Source organism: Aulonocara stuartgranti (genome assembly GCF_965226115.1).
Source record: "Aulonocara stuartgranti genome assembly, chromosome: 15".
Taxonomy (NCBI): domain Eukaryota; kingdom Metazoa; phylum Chordata; class Actinopteri; order Cichliformes; family Cichlidae; genus Aulonocara; species Aulonocara stuartgranti.
In genome coordinates this window covers 8,176,167-8,199,034 of record NC_138951.1, presented here as the reverse complement: position 1 = coordinate 8,199,034, position 22,868 = coordinate 8,176,167, and the positions used below count along the sequence as shown (strand labels likewise).

Below are 22,868 nucleotides of genomic sequence, written 5' to 3'. Positions count from 1 at the left end.
AGCACCGAATAGCTAAAATCCTGTGGCCTAAATGACACTTGATCACCAACTGCCACACATACTGGTTTCCTCCTCATAGGAACAGGTGGGAATTCCCTGTCAGTATAATTTGCAAATTTGGAGTCAGTTCTCTATGATAGCATCGTGATTTGGATAATATCAATATGTAGCCATGTGTAACGGCACTGTGGGGGTAAATTATGGTTACATCAACATGAGCCTGACAGAAGCCTTATGAATATTTAAAGCTACTCAGGCACGTAAAATGTTAATCAAATGACTCATTAGACCCGTGTCGGTTGTTTTTGTCTGGACTGGGCTCACACTCCCGCACTCCATGCCCACCGAGGGGTGTTTTTGTGTTGTCAAAGGGGGCTGAACCTCTTCAGTTTGAGTGCTACTACTTTATTTACCATGCCATCTCTCCCGCTCTCCTGAACCCGGTGGAGATAAAACGCAATAGGCAACAGCTTTAAGGCCAGATAGGAAAATTATGCACACCAACAATTCAGTCGCACTTTCCCCCTCAGCTTCCGCCCTGCAGGATCTTTCAACTCCTGTCTCTGAAAAGCATCGGACGGCGCGTTAGGAAGGTGAAGTCTGCCGCTCTGCTTCCCGCCGGCAGCCCACTGAGCTCGCTCGCCTCCCTGCCGCATCTGCAGGGGTGGAACCCGGACTCGTGCCCCCCCTCCTTTCCCGGTGTTTGTGCTGCATCTGATGCTGCACTGTGTGCTCAGCCAGCCTGCTGTGGAGAAATTGATTCCCCGCTGATGAATCAACCGCTTCGACATAGGTAAATAAATCCTACTACAGACTCGACCCTCTCACATCCTGACGTTACTGGACTTAGAGCGCACAAACGCACGGGTGCTAATTTCATTAGTCTAACCTGCAAGGTCAAAATACACTCACACTGGGCCAACAGAGATCCGATAATTATATTAAAGCATTTTTTATTACAGGATCATGCTCCTTTGATTGTCCTTGTATTGGCAAGATAATGATAAACTATATATATATATAGCCTGTGTGATATATTAATGGCAAAGTAATTATTTTCCCATCATGCATCACAAAGGTTGATTGCAGTGGGGTGTGGGCCCCCATGTGGGCCCCCATGTGCCTACCTTGCAGGCAAACAGCTTTTTTTTTAGTGTAAGTGGTAACGCATAGCTCTTCATTTGAATATGCTTTCAGTTATCTGTTAATCCCTTCATCAACTAAAGGAAAGAAGTAAGGATGACTGGAAGGAAAGCATCCAGTAATGAAGGCTTCACCTCTGCTGTCATGACTGCCTGAACATCTTGGAGTTTTTCTTTAGGGTTGAAGCCAGGCCAGCTTATCTGACTGAAAATAAAAGTTTAATACGTGGCTGCTTCACTTAGAGAAGCAAAGTCTACAGAGTTTCTCGTGCTGTTCCCTTTTATAAACATGCTGACCCTGAGCTAAAAAAAAACAACCTGTACAGCGGTGGGTGGAGAAGCCAGGGAAGCCAGGGCCTGCGATCAATGACAGAAAGTGTAATTAAAGTCGTCATTGTAGCAAATCTCCACTGTGGACTGCTCGAGCTCAGTCTGATGATTTAATGCCTAATTGTTAAAGATCACTTAGTGTTTTAATAGAGTACAGAAGGACATTAAACTCTCAGCTTTTTTAAAAAAATAATGAAAAGATGGTCACCTGTGAAATGCGTTGGGAAATGTAGACATTGTGGTTCTTTAACATTAAATACACTATTTTTTTCATGTATATATATATATATATATATATATATATATATATATATATATATATATATACACATAGTCCAAAATTCCACATTGGCTACCAAAAAAAGCTGGCAACGCTTGGCAGAGCTGAAAATTATTTTAAAAAGTTATCTTTTGATTTGGTTTTTAAGCTTTTACATTTTCCAAGACAGCAAACCATTATTTAATACACAAACACAATAATCCACTTCTGTTTCTTCTGTCTTATTTTCTGGTGAGATTCACTGGCAAATCAAATAAAATACAGATACCTTCTTTGAAATTCCACGCTCTTAATTTACATATTCAGTGTTCTTCTTTTGAATATCAAGGCTTTTTGTTCTACCATAACTCATAAGCAATAACGTATTTTGGTATCACAGGGATTCTTTACAAAAAAATATAATCTCAGGCTCCTTGTGTGAAAAAAGTAGCAATTATAATCTTTTTAACTTTTACCTATTAAACAGCTTGTGGGGATAGGTTAATTGGATAATCCAAATTGCCACTAGGTGTGAATGTGAGTGCGAATGGTTGTCTGTCCCTGTGTGTTAGCCCTGCGACAGACTGGCGACCTGTCCAGGGTGTACCCCGCCTTTCGCCCTATGACAGCTGGGATAGGCTCCAGCACCCCCCGTGACCCTGAAAAGGATAAGCGGAAGCGAATGGATGGATGGATGGATGGATGGATGCATGGATGGTATTAAGCAGCCTATTTATGGATGTCTTACTCTGTTAAAATGGATGGGGTGGATTTGCAGTGCAAAGGGATGGAGTGTGACACTCGTAAAGCACGAGCAGCACGTTTGATGATTATGTGCGTGAGCAAAGCCGCAGCCTTTAATCAAAAAAGACCTTTTTTAAAAAAAAATCAGAGCCTTTCTGGTGCTTTTTCCATCGCTACATGTGTCTCGCTCATGGCTTACCTGAATAAGAACAGCTGTGTGTGTGTGTGTGTGTGTGTGTGTGGTTCTGTCTGTGAGTGTATGATTTAAAAAAAACAAAAAAATAAACCCGGCAGCTACACTCCTGGCGAAGCTCCAAAACACAATGTTTTGATAGAGTGACAAGGTAAAGCAGCCTGCTGCTCTTATGGGACCCAGATCCTGTAGACAGAAACAGAAGCATTCCCCTGTGTGTGTGTGTGTGTGTGTGTGTGTGTGTGTGTGTGTGTGTGTGTGTGTGTGTGTGTGTGTCGGTTGCACTGCATTTCATCAAATCTGAAGGTTTTTTTCCATTCGAGTTGTTTCATGGTGCATGATTTGTGTGTGTGTGTGTTTGTGTGTTTTTACAATAACTATTTGATGTTTCACATTTTTTTTTGTAAATGGGAATTTTGAGGTTCATGGCAGATTTTTTCATCTGCAGCCTGATTGAATCCGACAGTCCGACACTGAAGAGTGTTTTATCGTCTCCCACTCCTTTTTTTTGTTACTCTCTTCCTCCCCCCCTCCCTTGTTGTTTTTCTACATTTTTCCTTTGTTTTTTATTCATTAATTTAAAAACTAAACAAAAAAACATTAAATAGCTGGAATTTGTTTGTGCTTTTTCAATGCTCCTATAACATTCATAGCACTTTTTAACCCTTTACCCCTTACTTGGAGTAACCCCTGAAGCTCTTTTCTGAGCCAAGCAATTTCTATCACATTTCAGACCTGCTGCCTTTGGAAAAACCCAGAAACTATTCTAATGGTTTTCAAACTACCTCTTTATTAAATATATAGTGAGGTGTCAAAACCCACCATTAAGGGTACAGGTTAGGCTGTCAGACGCCATCTTTATGGAGGAAAGAGTTAAAGAGTTCAATCATTTGAATGTGCCTCTCTCTCCACGTTGTCCTCCTCCCTCTCTCATTTCCTTGTCCAGTTTTTATCTGGTCTCCTCCTTTAACTGCCACCTCTCACTTCTCTTTTTATTTTCTGTCATTTCCACTCAGTCCAAACTGCGCTCTTAAACCCTAAATTAGATGAACCCCATTACTGACTTTAGTGATCTGGTCAAATCTTCATCCAGCGCTACGTGACCTTTTTCATGTCATCTCATTTTTTTTACCCCTTTTGCTTATGTTTTCATGAGAAATGTTTGACAGATGCTGAGGATGTATTAGTGTGAGCACTTATACAAACACACACGGTGTACCCTAATGCTTCCCTTTATATTTATGGTTTTAAGTCAAACATCTTGACAGCTACTGGACTGAAAATCTTTTTGTCCAAAGTGCCATCATTGGGTCATTTTTCAGTTGATGCTCTATTTTTGGTAAAAGCGTCAGCTGTACTTTGTGTTCAGTGCTCATTAGCAAATATAAGCATGCTGTAATGTACACGTCAGCATGTCAAGATGATTGTCGGGAGGAGTCCTGTATAACCTCGTAGCATGGCTGGAATGACTGTTTCAGTTGCTCCTGTTTTTTCCCCCTTTCCCTGCACTTTAAACTTTTTTCTTACTTTCTGATTGTTTAAATAGCTTTAACTCAAACATGTTTGTCGAGAGAGTTTTTGTCCTTCTTGTTGCCATGGAATTTTTTTCACATAATTTCCTCTGGGAATAATTCATTACAGATCCTATAAAGCATGGATATTAAACATAAAGTCCGGGGACCGGAACATGCCCAGGAAAGACTTGAATCCCCACACCTATGGCTTTAGAAAATGTGAAGGAAGGCATAAATTTCAGACTTTCAGCAGTGTTTTCATATGTAGTTTTTCCTTCTGATTAAGACTTTTCTATTAATACTGCCCCCCCCCCCCCGCGCCCACACACACACACTTAGTATCAAATTGATTCCCATGTGTTCCATGACATCCCTATTATAGAGGGTTCAATTCAATACAGTTTTATTTATATAACTTTATATTGCAAGGACAGACCTACAACAATAGAGAGAAACCCCCACCAATCAGACAATACCCCTTTTGAGCACTTGGCGACAGTGGGAAGGCAAAACTCTCTTTTGACAGGAAGAAACCTGCTGCCATCTGCTGTGCCCGTTGGGAGTTAGTGGAGGGAGAGAGACAGGATATGAGTGAAATGCGAAGAAAAGAATTTTACAAGGACTGTACACAAAAATCTTTTTTGCTGATGTTCCTTATCTCGTTTTGTTTGCGTCTGAAGGAAATGACTTTCCTCTCTGTCTTCTCCTTCCCGTCGAATCGCTTGAGGACGACAGGGAAGATTAATTACAATATGTTTATTTAGCAAACACAGTCACCTTGTAATATCTGATTGCAATTTAAATAAGTTAATTTTGTCACCAGGCTTAGGATATTTATGACACTGTGACGCTCTCTTCTTCCTCATCAAATTGTATTTGCTGATAATCCATAGAGCTTTGCAGTGCCAGTCTTTGTATAAGCATAAGCTGCATATAATTAATATATTTTTGTGATTAGACTGATTGGTTTAGAATCCCTGCTAAATTTCCATTGGTGGAAGTCCATATGGAGCCTTCAGGAAAGCAAAAGCAGCTAAAAATTGCAAGGATTATTTAATCTAAGCCTGAGAGCGATAAATATAACCAGGTCCTCTGTAAACTTGAAATAGCAATTAACAAACAACACACAGAAAACAAGATCTGCTCTCAGCGTGGGGTGATAATATGAACATTTCCATTAAGTCTACAAGTTCTCGGCTCCACTCTTCCCTCTCATTCGCTTTTGTTCCATTCAGTACAAAGAAGACTAAAGCCACGTTAGTTCACATTAATCAGTAATCCAGCACCCCGGAGGCTGAATTGCATTCGCTTTACAGCATAAAAGACAAATTGTTCCACATACTTTTATCATTAGCTAAGCCATATTCTCCCATTAACTTCCAGTTTATTCCTTTGACCTCTGAGCGTGCACTAGTATAATTACCCAATCGGCATCCCAATTAATTTTTGTGCTTCTTCTGCTCACTCTGTCCATTTCTGTCTTACTCCATCTGTCCTTAAGTTGCTTGCTCTTTTCCATTTCCACACTCATTTTTGGATTCAAAGGTCTAAAATTAATTTTCAGAAGACTTGATTAATGCTGACAAATGGAATAATGGAAAAACTAAGCGTATCAGCCACATGTACACATGATTATTTCTGTGCGTTTTCTTTCTGCCGTTCCAGTGTGGTGCATTTTGCCCTCACGCGGTTGACTTTGAGGGCATGAGACTGCCTGGCACCCTCAGCAAAGGTGTGCGTCTGCACCTGCGTCAAGATCGACGTGACCACAGGGGGCGCAGTTGCTGGCATCTGGTTAACTTGGATCCAGAGTCAGAGTCAGCCGTGCAGAGTATGAAGATCCAGGACTCCGACACACAAAGTACGAGTTTAACAGTAATGTTATGATTAGCTAGAGTGGAAATCAGTACAAGATCTCAGTAGATTAGCAGTTTCTGAAATACACAGACCAACTTGTCTGGTACCAACAATCATGCCACATTTACAGCACTGAGTCAGTACCATGTGATTTCTTATTTACATAAAATGTTATGTTAACAAGCAGGTGAAAAGGTATACCTAACAAAGTGGCAGATGATTGTATATCAAAGACAAATATGGATGCTAAATACGTAGAGATTCAACTCCAGCCATTGCAACAAAAATAAAATGAAAAAATTTGATATTATTCATAAAATCTAGAATTTTATATAATAGAAATGCATTTTATAATATAATATATATTATTAAGGTCACACAAAGTAGACAGACATGACTGGGAGTATGTTTTACATTCTCCTATTACCTTGTGAAGCAGAAATGCATAAAAAAGCAAATTTGTAACAATAAGAAGGATATTGGAAAGATGTCCTGTCAGTTTGTGTCACATGTTATAAATAATTCAACATCTACAAATATTTTTGAGACCACAGACCACATCTAAGCCTAGTTTTACATACAGATGTGTGTGTACAGGTGTGTGGCTTAGTCTATGTCAGAGAGCTCCCCCCTCCAAGACCACCGCCATGACCCATAGTTGGTGCAAAGAGCAACACTCCCCACCTCCACTTTTCTCTCTGAAGTGTGCTGTGTAGTTAGAAGGGCTCAGCAGAGATAAGGAGGGGCAGGCGGAGTGTGAGAGCTCGCCTATTTAATACACGCATTGTTGTTTATCCTTTTATTTATTCCCACCTTATCACACGACGCTGGTGCAGAATCCGATTTCACTGTCTGTTACCATGGTGACGCCCTGCCTGAGCTGTAAATAAATTCGGGGGGGGTTATATTGTTACACTGATTAGAAAACACATACACACATATACATAGACAAAAACACACTTATACTAATCTATTCTGCTGCCAAGCAAGGGTATGTTGTCTTACTGCACTTATTATATGCATGCATTTAGGTTTGTGTGTGTCTGTAAGGCGGTGATTAGACTGTTTGTTTATGTGTGTGTCTAGGTGTGCAGTTTAGTGAGGCATAACTATAACTCACTTTATTGCTGTGTCCCCTCTGCGTAAGTGAAAGCGGATACAAATCTCCATGCCCCGAAGCCAGTGATTATGTTATGCTAATCACTGCTGATCGTCGCTGCATGACTGAGTCTGTAACACCAGGCTCCCTCCAACATTTGACTTCCGATGTCCCTCAGCAGGAAAATAAAATCGCATGCAGGGGTTCACTGATTGCTTAATTGTTTTATTAGCCATAAACAAATTAGGCTGCGATCCCAACCGTATTGTGTTTGGGGGTCTCGGTGGGAGTGGTGGGTCCCGTGCAATGCTGAAAATCTTTCTGCTTGCCTGCAAAAAACCCCCCAAAAACTGGCGCTGTCTCATATTGACTCGGTGAGTGTTAATGGGCTCCCACCCCTCATATCCAATTCTTTTTTAAGTAAAAGATGATTATCTGTTCTGTCTCAGTCTGTCTATGTCTCTAATGTGATGTGCCGTAATGAGACAGGACTGATTGAAGAGGGACATCAGGATTAATCTCACCGCGTAATTACTTTTATGATTTATGGCTCTCACTTCTGCGCACTCAGGCCATTACAGTGCGTGTATGTGTACAGTTTTACAGAGTATTTGTCCTGACCTTGCTGTTTACTGTCGTTGTTGTTTTTTATTATCACGTAGACTTCACCTGGCACCTAATATTCACTGTTAAAACATCCCGTGAGCGAAGCTTTGCAGCCGACTCTTGACAAATCTCTTTACACGCTCGCAGAGGCCGCGAATGCAGGCGCCCTGCGTGCGTCAGGGATTGAGGCTCCTTCTTGAAAGGTTAACCTGCTTCTGATTGAGTGTTAAAACCCCACAAATACAGCTTGGAACGGGAACCGGCATTGCAACCAGGGCGTAACTAATCGATATGCAGTGAGGGGAAAAGCCCGAGTTGGTACACTTGTAACCTTTAAGAGCAAATAAGCCCTCTCGAGCCTGCTTTCTTCTTCTTTTCTTTTTTACTTTAGAGACACAGACAAGCCGTTGGCTGGCCCCTTTTCTTTGTCTTTCCATGTTTGTTTTCTTTTTCATTACAGATAAAACAAGAAATGCGTTACATTAGCTGACATAGAAGCCAAAGAAGACTATAAATGAAAGGAAGAGTGTTGAGTTTCTGACAGCAGTGTGATCTTTTATCGCAACCAAAAGGGGCTGTGGGGCTTCTGCTGGAACCGTTTGATGTTTACAGGGAAAATTGATCTCTTTACCTTAAAGCCAGTCTGCATAAGCTTCATGGATTCAAAAGTAATCAGGCAAAGGAAAAACAAATAGCGAGATATTCCAATTTTGGTCTGGACTCTTTAAGAAAATAATCTTCCTGTGCAGAAATTTCTTCTCCAAAAATGAAAAAACAGACATTTTACTGTGTGTAACTCATACGCTTGTAGCACAAAACAGTGCACAGCTTGAATCCTTTGTCACCCGCTCTAAGCCTTCTTTTTTGTTGTTTTTTTCTGAAGACAGGCAAGAAGAACCCCGAGATGCAGCAACTGTAATTACATTACTGTCCCACACTGCCACACACACACACACACACACACACACACACACACACACACACACACACACACACACACAGTGCTTTGAGCTCAGCACGTCTGCCGGCTGCCACGGGATGTTAGAGGCGTGTTGCTATGGCGACTGAAAGGGGACACACAGGAAGGGGGTTAGGGTAGAAGAGAAAGAGGAGGGGGTTGTGTCGGAGATTGAGGAAGAGAGAGAGAGAGGCACGCGGAGTTGCCGGTGTCTTGACAGTCAGTGTGTGGCAGCGGAGGACAGCAGCGGCAGACTGCTGGAGAAAGCGAGATCTGTCAGAGGAGAAGGGGGGGGGACATCCATAAATCTGCTGCTGAGGTGAGGCATCACAGAGACGGCAATTAGCACAGACAGCTGTGTGCATGGTAAGTAACGCTCAGCAGGTCACTTTGAAGCTTTTTCTATTTGAGGAAAAGAGAGAGAGAGAGAGAGAGGATGAAAGGCATCGTACGTATTCACGTGGTCTGTCTGCCTCTGTTCCTGTTTCTCTCTCTCTCTCTCTCTCTCTCTCTCTCTCTCTCTCTCTCTCTCTCTCTCTCTCCCTCTGCAGTGGCAAATACTTTGCAGACTGCTGTCTGTCTGCACTGGAGTCAAGTTGCATCAAGGCGTTGTTTAGCCATTTACAGAAATGAAAGAGTAATGTGCCGCTGACCGGGTAAATTGGCAGGAGAGCTCTGAGAAGTAAAGCACAGAGCTTCGTGTTCAAAGGCAAAGTCAGCTGATTCTTTTATATAATTAAAAAAAACCCCAAACAAAATAATATGGATTGATTGATTGAGATAGATTGAGAGAGGCAGTGTGGATTAATGGCACTCAATCAAACACTTGAAAGTACTGCCTGTGCGTGTGTAAATGTGTGTGTGTCTGTGTGACAGCGCACTTCATTGATTGTTTGATAGTGTGTGTGGGTGTTGTGGGTTTCATTTCCTATGTTTGTGTGTCTGCCTGCTTGCGGGGCTTTGTCTCTCTCTCTTTCCCTCTCTCTCGTAGTGCAGTAATGATATTTATTGCAATCTTTGCAGCTGGAGGGTTGGGGGGGAGGGGTGGAGTAAAGTACAAAGCTTTATGTGGCTTTGTTTCTACTACTTCCTATATTTTTGGTGTGTTTCGAAGGAGGGGGGCGGTGAGTGTGTGTGAGTGAGCCTCTGAGTTTCCACTGTGATTTGCAGCTGAGCAGTGTTGCACGCTTTTTTAAAAGCTGCCACTTTGAGTTTGATAATCTCTCCCGCCGTCTCTCAGGTCTGATGAGTTCCTTGTCCGCCGGCTCGGAGATGCAGGCTTCCGCTCTCGACCCCCAGTTCATACCGGGGCCCCAAGGTAAGGTGCCTGGCAGGAAGCGAGGACGCCCTCCTATCCGAAAGCTGGAGTTCCAGAGCCACTATGTTGAAACTCTGTCACCTCTTAAGGTCCCGAAGAAAAGAGGCAGGAAGCCTGGCTTTAAGGTCAGTTTAATTTTTTAGTTTAATCATGTAGATGGGCATTCCTTTAATAGAAGAGGGAAACCGTGTCTACACAGCAGTGCAGGAGTCTTTGTTGGTACAGCATACGATCATATACAGTACTGAGTATAGGTCATCTGTGTTTTGAGGCTGCTAATCTATACGTATTTCCCTGAACCCTTGGTGGTTATACATACAAACCACTTCCCTCACATATGTGATCAACAACTGAAAATGCTTTTAATGCATTTTTCTTTTTACACAGAGTGCACTCCGTTGAGTCTTCCTGTGAGCAAACACAGTTGAATTTTCACACAGTTTTCATGTTGTCATGTTGTGTTTTCATTCCTTTGAATGACTAAGGCATTTTCTTCCTTGTGAAACATATACTTAACCTAGCTTTCATTCTTTATTTTGCTCGAATGTCTGTATTCATGATGGCCCACTATTTTCATCACCTACAGCGCTGGGTAGTCTTAAGGCAGCCCTCATTCCTTGCTATCAGCTGAAAACTTGGCATATGTCATCGTGGTGTGCAGTTAATCCTTAAAAAACTGTGAAAACTGGACAAGTGGATGACATAAGAAGCAGTGGTAGGCCTAAAAAACTATCTGCAGCTGATGAACAGCATCTGAAAGTGATGTCTTTAAGAAATACGAAAAATTCCAGCCAATGACACTGGACCTGAGAGATGCATCTGGCACTTCAGCTGCACCATCTGTTGTGGAAGGATTGCTGTCATGAAGTTATCCTTAAGGAAAGGAAACAGGTAGAAAAGGCTGAGGTATGCTGACTGGCAGCCAGTGGTAACAGGTCTTATGTAGACATTGATCCAGATGTCTTGAAAGACAATGATCTCAAACGTTCTGCAAATGTAGTAAAAGCATACCTGGATAGATAAACAATCAACAGAACACCATGAGTCATGGATTGGCCTCCCCAGAGCCTGGACCTCAAAATCTTTGAAGCAGAGTGGGATCATCTTGGCTGGGAACGCATCAAAAAGCAGCCAACATCCAAAGAAGAGCTTTGAATGTCTTTCAGGAAGCCGGGAGAACTATTCCTGAAGACTTCTTAAAGAAATGAAAAGAAAGCTTGCATATGAGAGTTGAAGGCTGTGTTGAAGAATAAAGGTGGGATTATAAGCTTATCAGAATAGTAGAGAATCAATATTTTCCTTTATATACTATTTCCATTTGTATTTCCAAAGTTTTAAATAAATCGTTGCACCTATAGTTTCCATGTTCCTAGCAAACTATTAAGAAATTATGGGTGGCTCAGTACTATATAGTACGTGAATGAATGGAATACCGTATCCCATGCTCATAAATGAGGTGTCTAAGGAACATCTTAAGGGAACTTCTTAAACTTTGGCATAAACATTCAACACGCATAACCATCAGTAATAAATTTGCCAAATTGACTGTGAGCTCACAAAACACGTTTTTGGGCATAAATTGAGAGTTTTCATAGAATTTCAAAAAGGATAAAATGATGAAGTGATGACATCCATCCATCCATCTATCCATTTTCTTCCTCTTATCTGGGGCCGGGTTGCGGGGGCAGCAGCCCAAGCAGAGAAGCCCAGACCTCCCTCTCCCCAGCCACCTCCTCCAGCTTATCCGGGGAAAAAACAAGGTGTTCCCAGGCCAGCCGAGAGATATAATCTCTCCAGTGTGTCCTGGGTCTGCCCTGGGGCCTCCTCCCGGTGGGACATGCCTGGAAAACCGCGCCCAGGGGGCATCCTTATCAGATGCCCGAACTACCTCAACTGGCTTCTTTCGATGTGGAGGAGCAGCGGCTCTACTCTGAGCCCCTCCCGGATGGCCGAACTTCTCACCCTATCTCTAAGAGAGAGCCCAGCCACCCTTCGGAGGAAGGGTATTCGTAGTCTCATTCTTTCGGTCACTACCCACAGCTCGTGACCATAGGTGAGGGTAGGGGCGTAGATTGACCGGTAAATTGAGAGCTTTGCTTTTACACTCTGCTCTCGCTTCACCACGACAGGCCGGTACAGCGTCCGCATCACTGCGGCCGCTGCACCAATCCGTCTGTCGATCTCCCGCTCCCTTCTCCCATCACTTGTGAACAAGACCCCGAGATACTTAAGCTCCTCTACTTGGGGCAGAAGTGATGACATTTTGTATGAAAAAAGTTAAAGCTGGTAAATGTATCTCGGTATTGTAAGTTGTGATTTTTCTACACTCACCAGCCATTTTAGCAGGTATAATTCAGTTGTTTGTTAAGGAAATATTCAATCAACCAATCGCTCAACACTAGCTCCGTGCTTTTAGCCATGTAGAAATGGTTACGCCAGTGTGAATGTTTGCACCAAAATTTGGTGTAAACAACATAAAAGCATGGATCCATGCTATCTTGTATCAGCATTTCAGCTTGTTTTTGGTGATGGAATGGTATAGTGCAGGGGTGGGCAATTCCAGGCCTCGAGGGCTGGTGTCCTGCAGGTTTTAGATCTCACATTGGGTCAACACACCTGAATCACATGATTAGTTTGTTACCAGGCCTCTGGAGAACTTCAGGACACGTTGAGGAGCTAATTTAGCCATTTAACTCAGCTGTATTGGTTCAAGGACACATCTAAAAGCTGCAGGGACACCGGCTCTCGAGGCCTGGAGTTGCCCACCCCTGGTATAGTGGATATTTTCTTTGCAAACCTTTGGCCCCTTAATATCAACACAGCCTACCTGATTGTTGTTGGTGACCATCCCTATCCCTTTATGACCTGCTGGCTGCTCTGGGCACCATGTCACAAAGCTCAGACAATCTCTAACTGGTTTCGTGAACATGACAGAGAGTTCACTGTACTGTAATGTGGTGGAGCAAGAGATCCACGTCATAGATGTGCAGCTGACAAGTCTGCAGCAACTGTCTGATGCTCTCATGTCAGTATGGACACAAGTCTCAGAGGAATGTTTCCAACATTGCTGAATCCATGCAACAAGGAATTAAGGCAGCTCTGAAGGCAAAAAAGGGCTTAACCAAGACTGTATTTAATAAAGTGTTTGGTGAGTTTATCTGTTGTGGTTGCCTGCCTGCTTTTAAACAAAGCTCACAACAAGATGCTTTTGTCCTCAGCTGTAAATCTACAGTAATGGGCTTTAGCCTAGCCCATTAACCAGACTTTATAGTATGTGCTGCATTATAGGAACTCTACAGCTATAGCTAAGGATTTTCTTTCACCCATGTCAGTTTTCAACATGCAGAACCTCTAATTAGCGACTGCATGTGTATGTTCCCCTGTAGCTGAAGCCCCGGATGGTGATGTCCCCTCTAGCCAATTCTCCTCCCAGCAGCACACCAGAGCCAGAGATGGGCTCCATCCCACAGGACGCTGCCATCGTCCCCCATTCTGCCACACCACAGGTCCTGACAGGTAAAAAGACACAAAGACACGCACAGTTATAATGATCAGTTTTTCCATAAAGAAGCTTGGCCATTAATAATAACAACAATAGTGGAGAAATAAGCCATTCATTAAAGATAAACATACATATTCCAACATACACATAATCAACCATACGGTCTCACATTCATTCACACATATGCATGCAAACAGATGTGAACTATGGCCCAGAATAATAAGAAGAACGATTGAGGGAAAGCTAACCAATGGTGGTTTTTCAAAATGTGATTCTCATTGTGCATTCACTGGTTGAAGTGATGGTGTGACTTTGTGGCCTCCACCTTCTTTTTTGTTTTGTCTACTTCTTGTATTATCTCCCACCCCCACAACCCCCCATCCTTTACTACTCTGCCTTTGACTTTAATTGAGGGGCAAGATAAAATGCTTCTGTCTATTTTTTTTCCAATGTGATGTTTCATTTTTGTTCTCTAAATACACTAGTGACTGGTTTTCCCTAATTTATTTATCTAATTTAAACCACAAGCATATGTGGATTTATTTAGGATAAAGGGCTCACACCTTCACACATAACCCAGTTACATATTTTGTTTTCCCTTCCAATCTTCCCAGCCTCTTTTCCTTAGTTGCTTAGAAAATAAGATTTTTAGAAGTACGAATCTTAAATATTCTTTTAAATAGGAAACAAAAGTCATACAACCATGCTTTCTTTCATTTTAAAAACATCTTTCCCACCCTAAAGATTAGCCTTGCTTTGAATAAGCAAATATTTAAAGGCTGCCTTTAGTGTATTTAAGGTTAGAGGGGGGAAGTCTCATGCGTCAAGGACCAGCCGTTTGCTCTTTGTTCATGCAAATCATGAAAAGTGTTTGATGTCAGACTGTAGACACAGAGATGAAGTGCACATGCGCATATGCATGCAGACAAAAAATCAGCACGATCCCCGTGGTGCCACCCAGACAGATATTGATATTTTTTTTCCTCCAGTGGAAAAAAAGCATTTCAGGAGCATCTATGTATATTGGAAGTATACATTTCCTTTTGAGTGACTAATCTTCTAAATCTTATTTTTAACACGCACATATATATAGTATGTGCCGCAGTAATACGTTATGATGTAAAGATCAAAGACGACTTTTTAGCTGTTGCAATGAACTCGTAGATATGCAGCAAAATACTGCTTATATATCTAACTGCTTATATTTGAAAAGTATCAAAATACATTCTGTAGGGCACATGTGCCTTATTGTGTGCATGTGGGGGTGTGTAATCCTTCAAATTTGCATGCCCAGATCTTAATCATAATTGATTTTTCAGAACACAATAGCAGTACATTTAACCTTTGCATGAGCATAATGCAGAAGTAATGCAAAATCATCTTAGTAGCATATTTCAATGTTATAAATCTGTCATTAGGAAAATCTGATATCTGCCTGGTTCTGACTTAACTAGCAAGCATTTACATTATTGACAAGCTGAAAAGCTGGCACAAAGGGAGCAGACTCTGAGGAATTACTGACTATCTTTCATCCATTTCAGATCCATACAGTTACAGACCGCGGGGGCTTTAATGCAGCTTACCTAAAGATTAGCTTTGTATTTATTATACAGTTCTTTCTATATTATTCTAGTCTGGTGAAAGGAAGCTGTCTAATATACTATATACACCCAAAGGCTTTATACTGGTCTGAAAATATAGTAAGATATTAAGAATCTTTTTTTCTTGACTCATTATAAATTTCATATGGTCATCACAGTCCTTCTACTTTTTGTATCTATCACCCAGTTTGAACAATACAGCCACACTTGCAGTGTTTTGAGGCTATACATTGAGCTTTATGCAATGATTTTTAAGCTATAATAGCTTGTACTATGTTCAGCATCTTTTTGCTTGTTAATATCAACTAGCGCCTAACACAGTCTAAAGCTAAGGCCAACAGGAAATGTCATTAGCTTTTTAATTTAACCTTGTTTTTTTGCCATTGCCTCAGTGCAACTCAGGCATATCAAGCTTTCATGATAATCCATGAAAGTCGTTTCATTCAGGGTTGTTAGGGTACATCCTCTGATAACCATGATGGGATATCTCACAGTATAATTGCAATGGTCATGTTAAAAAAAAGAAACTTTTTTTTTTGTTGGGTTTGGCTTTAACAATGCCACTTCCTGTACTTCCCTCCCCAGCGGAGACGCCATTGGCTGATGATTTTTTATGTGACCCACCGGTGGACTCGAGGCGCTATGCTATAGATCCCAGTGATTCTGCATTCAGCGTCACGACGTCACAGTATCAGATGAAGCAGTCCTACGGTTACCGTGGCAGCAGTTGCTCTGCTACAGCAGGCATGTGCAGACAAGCGTCAAGCCCAGGAAGTCACCAGGAAGGAAACAGAAATGGTGAGGCTATAAATTATTGCCAGGTGCACTTCCATGCACATCACCTGTGCCATTAGTGTTGGTTTATACTTGCATTGTAATTATGTTATCCATATCTTTAGAGATGAAATTATTTAGACCAATGAAGGCCCAGATCACTCATCATTCAAGAGATGTTTGCATTTATTTTCATATGCATTTCTTTAACATCTGCCTACATCTATAGTTGTGCTAGTTTACAGCATAATAATGTCATTTGTGGTGTAAGTGGTTTGGGATGGGTTTCCATCATAGATCTGCCCAAGTAAAGTCACACAGTCAGGTGTGCTGTAGCTTTAGTGTGAGAAACCCTGGAGTTTTTTAGCTTCAATATAATTGAATTTTGTGCAATGCAAAAAGATTAACCTGAGACCTCTACCGAAATATGCTGAGATCAGCAATCTCTGGAAGACCCATGAGAAGAAGCTTGACATAAGTAGTACACATGCTAATACTGCCTAAATTCAGTGTGACTCAAAGGTAACACTTTGTAAAATTGTAATATACAATTTTTAATTGTCGTTTTCCCTAATTGGTTAGCCTAGGAGGTGACAGTGTCTCTGTAATATTTCCTTCAGACAGAACTAGGCCAGCTACTTCTAGCATTTTCACAAGCATTGTTTTGCCGACTTATTTTGAAACGATGAGTTGAGAATTTTGGCCGACGCCATCTACGTTATTCGAAACAGGAAGTAAGGAAAGAAAGGGGTTGATTGGCTGAGAAACCAAGTATTCTGCTCAGTAACTTTTTACTCACAAGCTAAATTACACCCTCCTTCATCATCTATGTAAATCTAACTGGGTGAAATTTCAAAATAAAAGACTGCTGCGCTATTAATAAAACTCAAAACTAGCGATTGAGACGTTATCTCTTAAGTGTTTACAGAAGCCAAAAAAAACCCAAAAACCCAGATGAGCAGTAAAGGCTCTTTCGCATCACTTCAGAGTCTATAGACTGTGTTCTAAGTTCTTTTCAGGCAACATTATGAGATCATCAATTTTGTTTTTGTTTTTTAGAATAAAAATTCACCCTGCCTGTCCTCTTTTGCTATCTAGCCTACAGCCCGATGTCAGAAGCTGGAGAGTGCAAGCGTCCTGTTGGTAAGGACCCTTCCAGCTGGGGTGTGGAGGATGTGGTTTGGTTCATTAAAGATGCTGATCCCCAAGCTCTGGGACCCCATGCGGAAGCATTCAGGAAGCATGTAAGTCCGACCCGCTTAATGCCGTGTAACTTAAATACTAAATGTACTGGAACTGAGCTCATTTCCCAACATGCACTGGGACACAGCTTACAAGAAGCAGGGTATGCTTTCTATTTAAAAATCTCTTATATGACAGCTGTAGCTCAAATTATCTGTCACCCAGTGCCCTGTGGTCCTGAATGTAAATGAGCTGAAATGGAAACTGCATGAATATTATTAAAGAATTTTTAAAGTGCACGAAGGTTTGTCCCCGAGCCTTTTAAATAAGTCACTGTGCTGCCTCCATTTCTCACACAGCACTTGAGTGGAATATTTAAAGTAATCCTTTTTTTCGTTGCTTTACAACTATATCTTGCTATATTCCAGGAAATAGATGGGGACGCCCTACTTCTTCTGAAAAGCGAGATGATGATGAAGTACCTGGGATTGAAGCTGGGACCAGCGCTCAAACTCTGCTACCACATCGACAGGCTCAAGCAGAGCCGGTTGTGAGCCGAGTCCTCGATCGCCTCGTTAATTTTTAAGAGCAACGAGTCGGTGCCGATTCCCGAAACCTTTCTAAGTCATCAGCAATACATCACGAATGTCTGATCCAAATATATGCTGGCTTTTACTACATTTACACCACACTTTGTCCACAGATTGGACACTGTGACTGTACATGTTAGGACATTTAAGAGCTCAAACAGTTATTTTACTTTTGTCTCTCTTTACTTTGTACCTGAACTGCTATAGATTGTAAATAGTTTGTCGCCAAACAGATGGCAGCTACGGTATATTGAAGTACGACCTGTAATAATAATTTTTGAGCTTGGGCATTGTTAATTTGTGCAGATCATAATCACTGGATACTGTATTATATCATTATAAACTTCTAGGGTGCTTTACCTCAGTAACACATTTAAACTTTACAAAGTCTTGCTGCTGGACTTTTAAGATAGTCCATTTTATCCTCACTTGGTCACGTTTATCCAGGTTAAAGTTGGTGACATGACTTGTAATTAATAACTCAAACTGTTCATTAAGTCGATTTGGAAGTCTGTTGCAGGATAATCTAGAACAAAACAGCGCTGTTACTGTGCCATTTTGAGAGCACAGTTCTCAAACATCTCTGAACTTTAAGTGCACACTTGTTGGCCAAGCAAATGGTTTATGTGCCAAAGACTTGACAATACAAAGTGTACATTTATAATACTGGAATGTGTAAAACTTCATGAGAAAGGAGTGATAGAGCTCATATTTGGAAAAAGTTTTAAAAAATAAAGAAATAAAGAAAGAAGTGATTTGTTAACGTGAAGATTCTGACCACAAACCACACCGGAGTTCGAGTGAAGCGACCAAGATTTTTTACCAGTCGTAGATGTCTGTAATCACACAGTGCTCATAATGACAGGAAGGAAATATGACTTCTTTTTTCCACTGAGGTTGCAATGTAGCATGAGACAAAGCGAATTTAATAAACCTCGTACAACTGGGTGCTCACCGAAACAGATACTACCACTACAATCACTACATTTTACAACATATCTACTCGCAAACTTCACCTCTGTGACTTCCTTCAGGTTACATTCTTCTCATACGTTACCTCTTCAGTCATTTAGAATGGAGCAGGATTTCATCCCTTAACTGTTAAAAAGGGAAACTGCTGTATGTAAAATGTCTCGAGCATTAACATTTGGGGGTTGTTTTTGGTTTCTTTTAAACATTGCCATGTCAGAATCAGGGCTATGCAGCCACCAAATTCAGTTTTCTTGTGTGACATTGTACAAAAGGTAGTCATACACAGTATTTGTCAAACTTGGTTAAACAATGCCTTTTTTAATGTGTATAGTACTTGTTACTTACTTTAATTTTGTTTTTTTTTCAATGCTTAAATGCTTTGTTTGTACAACACAGACTGATTAGTACCTTTTATGATTAAAAAAACCAGTTTCACTTTATCAAACTTGATTTTAAAGACATGCAAGAAATGAACACAAACATTTAGCACATGAGCTATTTCAACAAATTTAAGAATCTCTGGATGTTGTCAATTTTTGAGTTAGTGACCTATGTTAATTGAATTTTGATGTTCTTTACTGTTTGATACTTAAATAAACCTGGCTTTATTTTAATCCTGTCTCTTATTTAACTGGATTTTGTGCTGTTAGTTAACATAAAGGATGAAAGATAAAACTGTGTTTATTTATCTGAAATAGGAGCTGTATGGTAAAACAGACAAAGCAGGATGTATCATAGCCAAGGAACTGAGAATATGATATTTCTGGGATATCAGCATGTATAGAAAATTACCAATGACAGAAATAATACTATCAATTGAATTTATTTAATTGAATTTCTTCTCTTTTTTGAAAACCAATTGTAAGTATAAATGTACAAAGGTTTACAAAAAGTACATTTATGGGATGAACTACTGTGAAGTGAGGCACCTATAATACATCCACTGAAGCTACTCAGCCATGGAAACCCATGTCATGAGGTTCTTGGTGCACAGTTTTGTGTTGATAGTAATGCCACAGTTGGTTTGAAACTGCTTTTATTGAATCAGCAGAGCGTGGATGACTTTTACACACCTCAGCACCCGGTGACCCAGCTCTGTAACTTTATGTGGTCTGCCACGTGGTCTGGCTGACTTGCTGTGGTTCCTAAACACTTCCACTTTGCAATAATACATATTGCAAAGTAGACAGAACTGCACTTTGCAAATCAAATGATCATGTTCACATATGGTGCAAAGGCTAGAATGCACTGGTGCTGCAGGTTTTATCCCACAGTATCATAGAGCAGTTAGAATATCAGATTGATTATCAGCCGTGTTGGTCAAGTTACTTGAAAAAAGTAATCAGTAGCTAATTACTTCCCCCAAAAAGTAATCCCGTTACTTTACTGATTATTTATTTTCAAAAGTAATTAATTGCTTAGTTACTTTTTAAAAACACGATTTACAACCTGAATAGGTGATAAAGCAATAGATTTTTCAGCCCAATTCTACTTTTTCTGCATAATCCATCATACAAAATGTAATCAAATGGAAAAGTCTCTTTTTAAAACTTGTTTTATTAGTTTTAATCGTTTAACTTTATGCATCAAGCAAAACTTTAATTATATGCAACATTCTCTGACTGGAAGAAATAAGCTTAATATTTAAACCTATTTTCTGCACATTCCAGCACATAAAATAAAATAATTTTTTGTGTTTACACTCACTTTTTCAAATGGATGCAAGTAAAACACAGCAGAAAATAAATAAAGTCAAAGACTAGTGGTCCTGTTGCTCTATTTTCACCTGTAAAGCAGGAGTAGGGTAGGCAGAGGTTTGCCCTGGTGCAGGTGAGCCGCAGCGGTCAGTTGAAGAATCCGCGAGTTTATGTTTTTGTCACTTTTTATGGAATCAAACTCAAAATAAGGTCAGTACTTCCACGCTTTAAACGCTGCACGCTCATACTCTGTCCCGCACTGGATATATTATCCATTGTTGATCTGCACACAGCTGTTGTCACCAACGTCGCAAAAGTAATTGGATTACAGAGATGGGCAGTAACGCGTTACTGCTTATCAGTATTTAGTAAAACCTTTCGCTGTGAAAACAAGCTACAACAAGCAACCACAAATTGCTTTCCAATTTTCAGATTTTTTTCTTTGCACTTTCAATAACTAATATTACTATTATTACTATATTACTAATAAGTGTTCATTTAAGCTGTGATTTGATTGTTGATATAGAAGCACATGATAAAAACTGAAAACCAAACAGGTCATTTACAGATTCAATTATAAAAAGAAAAGATTAATCAATTATAGCAGAGGCTAAAAGCATCACAAAGGGAAAAATTCACAAACCTCAGCGACACAGGAATTGACTGCTACATTCACATGTCACTTTATTAGGTAAATCTTGCTATTGCTTTTAGCTTCGGAACAGCCTTAACAGTTCATTGCACAGATTCAATAAGGCGCTGAAAATTTGCCTCAAGATTTTGCTCCATGTTGACATGATAGCATGACAAGATTTGTTGGCTCTAGATCCATGATGCAAATGTCATACTCCACCACATTCCAAAAGTTGCATACCTTGGTTGTGACGATGAGTGGTTATTAGAGTTACAGTTACAGCTTGAAGCAGTCTGGCCATTATTCTCTGACCTCTGGCATCAACTAGGCATTTTCACCCAAAGAACAGCCACTCACTGGATATTGTTTTCTTTCCAAACAGAGTAGCGGTGTCTAAAATACTCAGACCAACAACAATAGCACATTCAAAGTCACTTAAATCCCATTTCTTCCCCATTCTGATGCTCAGTTTGTACTTTACAATGTTGTTTTGACCATGCATACATACCTAAATCCATTCAGCTGCTATCCTGTGATTGGGTAATTAGAAATTTATATTAATGAGTAGCTAAACAGGTGTGCCTAATAAAGTAACCACGAGTCTATGATATTTTGAAAAACGTATCTAGAAATTAAAAGAAACACTGTAGTAAACACTTAGTCAGTATTCAACACTTATAAGAAGAATGGTCGTAATAAAGAATTTATTTATTTAGTTAATTAAGTATTTAGGTACTTAGTTGCTATTTTCTCAACTTTAGCTTGTCTGCTAACCTTCTGCTACACACTTCAGCCAGTAGGTGGCACGCTTGAGCAGTTAGCTAATTGCTAGTAAACCCAGCACAAGAAGAAGAAAAAGACTCGCAGGAGTTCACTTCCTGTATTAAGATTTTCATGCTTCCACAAATGTGTGCATCTGTCAGACAGAGGTGAACATGGCAGACGTCTCGGAGAGGACACTACAGGTCGCCGTTGTGGTTTCTTTCGCTGCCGGCTTCTTGGCGGGGTGGCAGGCAAACAGAATGAGGAGAAGGTTTCTGGACTGGAGGAAAAAACGACTCCAGGAAAAGCTATCAGAAACACAGAAGAAACTGGATTTGGCTTGAATGGTAATGCCATATTTATGACGACACGCTGTTGAGTTACAGAGCTTAGGATATGTCGGTTAGTAAAGCTTCGAGTGGACCAAAGTGATGCGTATTATTTGCTGTTATTTGCACAGTATCGCTGTGATGAATTTATATACGTAATACAAGTCACTGTTGTCACAGTTTGTTTGTCTAAAAATGTGTCTTTCCTGTAAGGTCTGCGGTATGAGGCTCTTGGATTCTGGATGTGGATCCTACACCATGTTTGTGACCGAGGGAAGGAAATCTGAAGATGACCTACCTGTATGCTGCACTACCTGTATTTGTCTGCCACACCTTTCAATTTAAGACTCTAATTCACTCTAAACCAGTTCCATGAAAATGGAAGCAACAGCATTTTGTTGTTGTTGTTCTGCTAACAAAAAGGGAGTGGTGGCCCTGTCCCCAGTGCTGTTCTCTGCCAACATGTCTCCATCTCTGTATTTGTCAAATAAATTTTTTTTTTTCCTATGTTGAAAGTCGTTATTCCACAATGATGTTCAGGACTTCAGATAATGTGGTGATATATTATTGAAGCTGGCACTACACTCTTACAACTTAAAAGTTACCTAAACTCTATTACAAATAAGTGGGATTATAATTTTCTCCTTATAGCATAGGAACTCACAATGAAAGGAAAACACGCAGCACTCTTTCCTTCAGCCTAGTAAACTTTTACTGACGTTTCTATCGATAAAAATTTATTATGTGAATAACTGCGCCATCTGCTGGATGAACGCCAAAGTCACCTTAAACAGCTCCATTGGGA

At 40.5% G+C, this 22,868-nt stretch overlaps 2 protein-coding genes across 7 annotated transcripts; both read left to right on the top strand.

The window, feature by feature from the left end:
• The first annotated feature begins 171 nt into the window (after window positions 1-171).
• scml4 (Scm polycomb group protein like 4) lies at window positions 172-19,255 on the top strand. Of its 6 annotated transcripts, none has more exons than XM_082505484.1 (7): window positions 172-793; window positions 8,628-9,021; window positions 9,943-10,145; window positions 13,407-13,536; window positions 15,709-15,921; window positions 16,996-17,141; window positions 17,508-19,255. In XM_082505484.1, exons 3-7 carry the CDS (start codon window positions 9,948-9,950, stop codon window positions 17,631-17,633), a joined length of 813 nt encoding a protein of 270 aa, XP_082361610.1. In that variant the 5' UTR covers window positions 172-793; window positions 8,628-9,021; window positions 9,943-9,947; the 3' UTR covers window positions 17,634-19,255. The 6 variants fall into 6 exon arrangements, with proteins under 6 accessions (XP_082361610.1, XP_082361608.1, XP_082361606.1 ...); XM_082505482.1 differs by having other exon boundaries at window positions 8,628-9,068; XM_082505480.1 differs by lacking the exon at window positions 8,628-9,021 and adding an exon at window positions 5,848-6,043.
• A 2,562-nt stretch (window positions 19,256-21,817) lies between these two features.
• On the top strand, window positions 21,818-22,566 carry lnc.lemp (lncRNA encoded micropeptide). Its single transcript, XM_082504324.1, has 2 exons — window positions 21,818-22,081; window positions 22,277-22,566. Exon 1 carries the CDS (start codon window positions 21,908-21,910, stop codon window positions 22,076-22,078), a length of 171 nt encoding a protein of 56 aa, XP_082360450.1. The 5' UTR covers window positions 21,818-21,907; the 3' UTR covers window positions 22,079-22,081; window positions 22,277-22,566.
• The last annotated feature ends 302 nt before the right edge of the window (window positions 22,567-22,868 follow it).